This window comes from Salmo trutta, chromosome 3 (assembly GCF_901001165.1).
Source record: "Salmo trutta chromosome 3, fSalTru1.1, whole genome shotgun sequence".
Taxonomy (NCBI): Eukaryota; Metazoa; Chordata; class Actinopteri; order Salmoniformes; family Salmonidae; genus Salmo; species Salmo trutta.
The window spans coordinates 14,632,314-14,640,658 of record NC_042959.1 but is presented as its reverse complement, the minus strand read 5'-3'; the positions used below and the strand labels follow the sequence as shown (position 1 = coordinate 14,640,658).

The 8,345-nt window shown below is 40.3% G+C and overlaps 1 protein-coding gene across 1 annotated transcript; it reads left to right on the top strand.

Annotated features, from left to right (window-relative positions):
- The first annotated feature begins 3,523 nt into the window (after positions 1–3,523).
- LOC115169201 (microfibril-associated glycoprotein 4) lies at positions 3,524–7,079 on the top strand. The gene is made up of 6 exons (XM_029724685.1): positions 3,524–3,593; positions 3,702–3,741; positions 3,921–4,112; positions 4,236–4,332; positions 4,457–4,624; positions 5,961–7,079. The coding sequence occupies exons 2-6, from the start codon at positions 3,736–3,738 to the stop codon at positions 6,209–6,211; spliced, it is 714 nt and encodes a 237-aa protein (XP_029580545.1). The 5' UTR covers positions 3,524–3,593; positions 3,702–3,735; the 3' UTR covers positions 6,212–7,079.
- Positions 7,080–8,345: the final 1,266 nt, after the last annotated feature.

Sequence of the window (8,345 nt, the reverse complement as noted above, 5' to 3'; positions counted from 1 at the left end):
TTGCTTTGGTTCCGTCCAGCCCCTTTTCCCCATATTACTATATGAAGGAATAAATACATTCCCAGTAAACGGTAAATTCTCTGCCTTTGTCATCCTTACTCGCACCTACAGTCCCATACCTCTTTCACTCCACGGGGAGTTGTTGTACATAACACCCTTGGACTTGAGAAGCTGCACTGCTTATTGTACTTTTAAATAAAAATTGAAAACATGGCTCAAATCTATTCAAAACTGTACACGATTTATCTGTGGTTCCTCATATGTAAGATGACAGTTGAAGATAGTGTTTTTTTATTACGAATAAGTTGTTGTTGTTAGAATTATATATTATTGGATGTAATGTATTTGTATTGTTTTAGTGAGTGTTTGTATAGTGGCTGTGTAAAGACCCTTACCTTCCCTGGGACTACGGGTGCAAATTAGCTTTTGGCTAGCCCCTGCACATTTACATGAATGTTGCATTATTGTAATATTGATGTTGATTAATGTGCATTGTCCCCTATAAATAAATACATCAAATATATAGGGTTCACAGCATTACAAACAGAAAGGGACTTAACGGGTTGCTCCTAAAAACAGTATTGGTCTAAAAGCATTGAAGTGCTACCACCAACATTGCCTCATAAATACCAGACTGATTCACGCTGCGTAAAAGGGTTTAATGTAAGCTTGTGAGATCAGGTGGCTTTACGAGGCTACCACCAACATTCAACCTTCTATCTGTTAGTCAGTAGTCAGTGACCTGCTGGTGGCAATAAAAGATTCATGTTCTTGATCTGAAAATGACAATGGACCATACAGTATTCTTCTTCTGACCTTTCTGTCATCACCAATAACAACATTCCTTCACAGAACACCACACACGGAACACAGAACACAATGAACAGGAAACTCGGATGCTGTGGATTCCACCTATCCACCACTACCTACATTCCAACCACCTGCATTCCTTTCAGTGACAGTTCAGGCCTGCCATACACAGGTAAGACCAAATTCTAGCAACCTAAAGGTTGTGTGTTCAAATCTGATCACGGACAACTTTAGTATTTGAGCAACTTTTCAACTATTTACTACTTTTTAGCTACTTTTCAACTACTTAGCATGTTCACTAACCCTTCCCCTAACCTTAACCCTTTTAGATAACCCTTCCCCTAACCTTAACCCTTTTAGATTACCCTTCCCCTAAACCTGAACTTAACCCTTAACCCCTAGAATTCGTAACATATAATTTGTTTTGCAAATGTAACATATGATACTAAATGGGGTGTCTCAGATTTACAGTACATACAGAATAATACGAAATGCTCTGAGACCCGGTTGCTTTTGATCACCTGAGTAAGCTCCACTCATTGCACTGGTGCAGTCATAGCCTTGACCATGGCATTTGTTCACTGATATCCCCTTATACATTCAATCCATTTATTTCAGCTTTTTCAACATTCCGGAAGCCCAAGAAACAATCATATAGCTAGCTCCCTAGTACATATGGAAATGTAAAAAGTGTATGAATGACTTTTTGGAGAGTTACTGTCAAAATTGGCATTGATGACAAGCGCATGGGCCCCCACACCTCATGGGCCCCCTGCATTGTGGGGCCTGCCGGGGTGTCCGGTACACCAGTGAAAGGAATGCAGGTTTAAGGAATCCAGGTAGTGGTGGGCGCCAGGACTAATTTAGAGCTTCTGACTTCCCTGTTCCGTGTGTTCCGTGTTCCGTGTTCCGTGTTCCGTGAGGGAATGTTGTTGTTGGTGGTGATAGAAAGATCAGAAGAAGAATACTTTATTGTCCATTTGTCATTTTTAGATCCTGATCTTTTATTGCCACGAGCAGACCACCATACTGATCACTGGCTAACCAACAGTGGGTTGAATGTTGGTAGTAGCCCTTCACTGCTTTAAGCCCTTCAACCAGGGGTGTCAAACTCATTCCATGGAGGGTTACAAGGGAGGAGAGAAAACCAGCAGACATTCAGCCCTCCGTGGAACGAGTTTGACAAGTGCCTTAAACTGAACTACCAGATAGGAATGTTGGCAAAAAGTCACGTCTACAAAACTTAGTGCACTGTGTTCGTAAAAGATTCTAGCTTTGGGAATAGAACACTGTATTGAGATCAGATGTTTCATCGATGAGAAAATTTTAAGAACCAGATTTAGATTCTCTGCTGCCAAAACAGAGGATTGGCACACACCAGGTGCTTGTGACCAGGGACCTTATTTTCATGTCAAGTCCGACATTGTAATTTCGTCATATAGCATTTACGATAAAATATGTACGTACCAACATTTTACAACTATGTAATTTAAGTATATTTTTGCATGAAATTGTGTGATTTATGAATGAAACATGCATATTTGTGATTAACACAAATTAATGAATGGGTGTAGATGTTATATAAACCAGATTTGTTATTATAGTTTAAGAAATGATCGTACACATTTATAAATGAGGCCCCTGACAAACGATCTTGATTGAGGGGTGAACCCAGATTGGATGAGTTTTTGGCAACAACAAATATGACACAAGCATTGTGGTGAAACTGCACAATTGTTCTGTAACCATTTTTGTGCAGACCAACTCTTCGTTGTATCACACAAATATCTGTTGTATCACAACCATTGTGTCAAATCCATTGTACAACGTGAGTGTGTATGGGACCCACTGAAGAGTGTTGCCTCTTTATTTAACCTGCAGGTAAGTCATTGAGAACACATTCTCTTTTACAATAATGACTTGACCAAGAAGGAGCAATGACACTACAGACAAAGCACTTTTTTTCCTTCTTTTTTTACTCGTTTACAGAAATAGGAACAGACATATTTACATCATGGCTAGAGTGCACACAACATTAAAAACAGAAAGAGAATTAACGAGTAGCTCCTAAAAACAGTATTGGTCTAAAAGCATTGAAGTGCTACCACCAACATAGCCTCATAAATACCAGACTGATTCACGCTGCGTAAAAGGGTTTAATGTAAGCTTGTGAGATCAGGTGGCTTTGTGAGGCTACCACCAACATTCAACCTTCTATCTGTTAGTCAGTAGTCAGTGACCTGCTGGTGGCAATAAAAGATTCATGTTCTTGATCTGAAAATGACAATCGACTATATGATAGGCCAGTGAGTCAACTTGGAAACAGAAAGAAATCGTCTGTTTAGAGTGTTTGCATTTTCTAAAAACTCTACAATAGCAACCCAACTTACCATAGCTAAGCCACCTCACTATAGACCTACCTATCTAAAACAGTCACTATTACAATGTACTACTCCTCCTCCTCCTCCTCCTCCTCCTCCTCCACAGTTACAACATGCACCACTACTGCAGTCACAACTTCTACAGTTATCCCACTAAATGCCCACTACTATTTCCTCACAGAAAGATACGATTTAGAACTGGATTGCTGTTACACTGTGATTTGTGCAACCTGTGTAACGTCACGTGACCTGTTTGAATCCTCTAGTGTTGGGTTCCACCTCTCCATCACGTTTATGTTAATATGTAAATTAATATTCATATATGGCTGTATAAAAGTCTTCCTAAAGCTCGGAGAGCGCTAGAACAGAAACAGTGGACACTGATGCTCGTCAGTCAGCTGGGTAGGACAGGGACACTTTAGGGTTGGACTGCATATTTAAAAATTCAGTCGCTAGAAATCAACTAACTGTTTTTTCTAACCTCTATCGTATTCAATATTTCTGTTTAAGGTTTGAACTTGAGGCTGAAAATCTTCTAACTATAATGATGGTGAGTGACTTAAATCAAATAATTGTATTTTCTTGAAGATGTTATGTGTGAATTAAATTGAAAGGTAGAGGTTTTGTTTGAAACTTGAAATCACCTATCTCTCTCTGTCTCTCTCTCTAACTTTCTCTATTTCTCCGCTCCCTCTCTCTCTCTCTCTCTTTCTCCTCTCTCTCTCTAAGGCTCACATGTTGGCAGTGTTACTTCTGGCTGTTGTAGCAGTCCATTCTGCCCCTCGATGTGATATCAACCTGGATGCAGACTGTAATGAAGTCTACAACATCTCGCAAGCAAGCGGCGTCTACCCCATCTACCCCTTTTTGACACCTGTTCAGGTGTACTGTGACATGAACACGGATGGAGGCAAGTGGACTGTGAGTATCATAGTACTATGTTGGGCTCTAATTAACATTTCTATCCTTACAGATCATGTGAACAGTTGCTAAACATCTCTGTCTGTCTGTCTCTATCTCACTCTCTCTCTCTCTCTCTCTCAGGTAATCCAGAGGAGAATAGATGGATCTCTGAACTTCTACAGACCCTGGAACCAGTACAAAGTTGGTTTTGGAAACCCAGAGGGAGAATACTGGCTAGGTGAGAATTTACTTTAGCAAAAAATACGAAAAGAATCCCCCAAAAGAAGATGAAACAAGTAGAGTATACAAATGATAACGTTGTATACTGTAATCTGCAATCTGATCTGACGTTGTCTCTTCAGGATTGGAGAACATCCACCTTCTCACTAAGAGGAGGAAGTATGAGCTGAGGGTAGACATGGAGGACTTTGAAGGAAACAGTGTGTTTGCCATGTACTCTTCCTTCTATTTGGACTCTGAGGCAGACGGATACAAGCTACATGTCACTGGATTCACCAACGGAGGAGCAGGTGAGTGAGAGACAACATTTGTTGTTTTTGCCTTGTCGGTGATACCATTTTCAAAGATGAACACAAGTCATTCACACAATGTGCTCTGGCTTCACAGCTGTCTGAGAACAAATGCTGTGTTTTTGTCCTATAAACGTCAGAGCACTTTAAAGGGTAATTTTCCTGAAAAAATGTGTGCTTGCTTCAGTTGTAACTCATCCTTAAATTGTCAACTTGTCAACTTCACATTCATCATCTCCAGCACCACCCCAACATCAAAGTGTGAAAACAGCACTTTATTATGTGTTGTAGTCAAAAGGATAGAGGAAGATTGGCTATGTTTCTGATTATGTCATTGGAAAAACTTTTCACATTATCTGGTGTGTATTTTCACCAACTATGAGTAGGCAAATGTTACTTTACTAACCTTCGCCTGCTCAGAGTTGGTTAAAAATCACATGTTAACCAGATCATCCAGAAACACTTCTGACATCATCTGGTGTGCATCGGCCCTTTTTTTTTATATATTTTTTTACATATGTTGGTGTTGGGGTGGTGCTGGAAATGATGAATATGAGGTTGAAAAGTGGTGTAATTTCCTATAAGTATTTTGTATGCTAGTGGAAATGTATGGAAGTTGAAATTGTTAGAGGCCAGTGTTTGAAAATGTAATAGTAGTAGTGACTGTGTTGGAAATAGTAGTGGGCCTGTAGTGGGATATCTGTAGAAGTTGTGACTGCAGTAGTAGTAGTAGTAGTAGTAGTAGTAGTAGTAGGCAGCCCAGAAGTAGTAGTAGGCAGCCCAGAAGTAGTAGTAGTAGGCAGCCCAGAAGTACTAGTAGTAGGCAGCCCAGAAGTACTAGTAGTAGGCAGCCCAGGAGTACTAGTAGTAGGCAGCCCAGAAGTAGTAGTAGTAGGCAGCCCAGAAGTAGTAGTAGTAGGCAGCCCAGAAGTAGTAGTAGTAGGCAGCCCAGAAGTAGTAGTAGTAACAGTAACAGTACATTGTAGTAGTAGTAGTAGTAGTAACAGTACATTGTAGTAGTAGTAGTAACAGTACATTGTAGTAGTAGTAGTAACAGTACATTGTAGTAGTAGTAGTAGTAGTAACAGTACATTGCAGTAGTAGTAGTAGTAGTAACAACAGTACATTGCAGTAGTAGTAGTAGTAGTAGTAGTAGTAGTAAACAGCCCAGAAGTAATAGTAGTAACAGTACATTGCAGTAGTAATAGTGACTGTTTTAGATAGGTAGGTCTATAGTGAGGTAATTATATGGCTTAGCTATGGTAAGTTGGGTAGCTATTGTAGTATTTTTAGAAAATGCAAACACTCTAAACAGACCATTTTTTCTGTTTCCAAGGTGACTCACTGGCCTATCATAGCGGGTCGATGTTCAGCACCTTCGACAAAGACCAGGACACTTGGTCTGACAACTGTGCAGCTACTTACTATGGGGCATTTTGGTATGGTTCTTGTCACCACGCTAACATCAATGGAGAGTACCTATGGGGAACCACCAAACATTTCGCTACAAGTGTCAATTGGAATCACTGGAAAGGTTATCATTATTCTCTGAAAGCTGTCTCTATGAAGATTAGACCAGTGCCTTAGACCAGTGGGGTAGCTACCTTTGATAAACAGCCACATATAACTCTTTATTACTGGTTGATTACAATTTTTAACAGTAAGCCGGCTAAGTCATTGATCCAACTTTCTGGAACAGCCTCCAGTGTAGAGAAGCTGCAGCCAGCAGGGTCTCCCAATGTGTATAGCTAGGACTTGGAACACACTACTCTGACATGATGTTGTTAATCAGACAATCATAGCCCCCTGTACCAGATTAAAGTGAAATGTGGGATATCAGGGCTGTTCACTTTTATATACACTGTCTGTTATGTATGCTATGAGTGTTTCTGATCTGACCAGATTTAATTAATGTTGTTATGTTTATCAACTGTCACAAACATTGGACTCGCTCCAGGCCTACTACATTCCAGACACCTGCCAGATCTCACAACGCCTGGATATGAATTTCATATATTGTAGCGACCCTGTGTCTGATGCTAGTACAGTAGTTGATGCAATGCAATGACTGCAATGTAATCAGCCTGGAATGAGGCCAATGTTACAATATAAGATATGCAGTGTATATGTGTGTGTGTGTGGTAGCAAAAGGCATTATGTTTAACATTCGTAGGCCTGGTATTAAGCCTAGTCCTGGACTATAATGCACTTTCAATGACCATATTCCATTGATAATTATTGTTTGTCCAGGATTTGGCTTAAATCTGGGTCTGGGAAACCGTCCCTTCTTGCATAAATGTGTTGTTCTACTTTTATGGCTGCCATGAGCTCACGTCACTTTGCTATGATAAGATTGAATGAGTCCTGAAAATTATATCTGATATAGATAAAACAATCCAAATGGTGAACTTTTACTGAGTTGATTTAACTTTTTAATAAAGATTAGTTGAGAAAAGATGTGCTGATACTTTCTACGAAGCACACACACACATCATGCTTCATAACTGCATTTGAGATGCCTTTTGATACACTTATGATGCATTATAACACTTGCTTTAAGCTGTCATATTCATAGGGGTGACTAACTGGAGTCATAAGAACCAATCAAATAATTGCTACTGATGGCACCAAGTCATATTATATCAAAATGCCATGATAGCATCTAACCACTAGAGTCTGCTATTGCACTTCAGCAGAGCAAGATCAGCAGTGTCATGAAGTTGGCCTGTGGGTAAGGTTTATGACCCCCCCATAAATACCTTTCTCCCTTCCCCTCTCTTTCTGACCCTACTGAAGGACTGTTGAATAGCCTTTGTTAAATATAGAGAGTCTGGGAACATCAAACAAATGGGGAAAAGGAACCCTATTTTGGTAATAAAACCAGTTGGAAATATGCTTTGGAACTTAATGAGTATGGATGTCAGTTCAGTTGTCATCTGAGACATTATGACTGATGACAGGACGACATAAACTGTACCTGGGAAAATATACACCCTCTAGTTATCAGAGTCACATGGAATTGTTATGCAATTGAAATGTTTAATATTGAAATTGTTTGTTAGGAGATTAAATGTTATTTTAGCTTCCAATTGAGAGAATTGGGTTTTCATAAGGAAAGTGCCCTGCTTGATCAGTGGCCCGCCCCTGTGAAGAGACGGGTTATAAACGATGAAACACACCCTCCTCCCCTCACCACTATATAAGACAATGACACAATGTAACGGGGTTCCACTACGTGAGGTCTGCAGCCTCTGCGTTACAAGGACACACATGTCAAGTACAGAACTAAGCCAACCTCGGCGTGAGCTTTGGTTGTGAATGGTATGAACTTTGAACTTATTCACTACAGAAATGATACTTCCTAGCCGTTGAGTTAGCAGCGGCCGCTGTAGACGTGGGCTAGGAAAGAACGGACGGCGGATCCAGTCTAACACAGACGAAGATACCACAACGTATCCAATTTACCACCAGAGACATTCTTCTGAGCACAGGAAGATCTCTGTTGGCCAACCCGGCCTACTATCTACGACCAATCTACCGAAGCGCAGCTCAGAGTAAATATTTATTGCATTTTCCTTTTCCAAATGGCCGGTAATTTAGAATGCATAAGATACTGTATTTACGATAGCATAGCTGTTTCTTTGTTCCTCAGTCTTCCCGCTCTTTCATTCAAGCCCAACCCCCTTTCTTTGTGTAACAAGCTGCCATGTCGGCTCTGTCC

Excerpts from the sequence above, each read along its gene's own strand:
- LOC115169201 (XM_029724685.1), top strand. Across the intron at positions 4,113-4,235 it reads CGGATGGAGGCAAGTGGACT|GTAATCCAGAGGAGAATAGA; the intron begins GTGAGTATCATA and ends TCTCTCTCTCAG. Across the intron at positions 4,625-5,960 it reads ATTCACCAACGGAGGAGCAG|GTGACTCACTGGCCTATCAT; the intron begins GTGAGTGAGAGA and ends TCTGTTTCCAAG.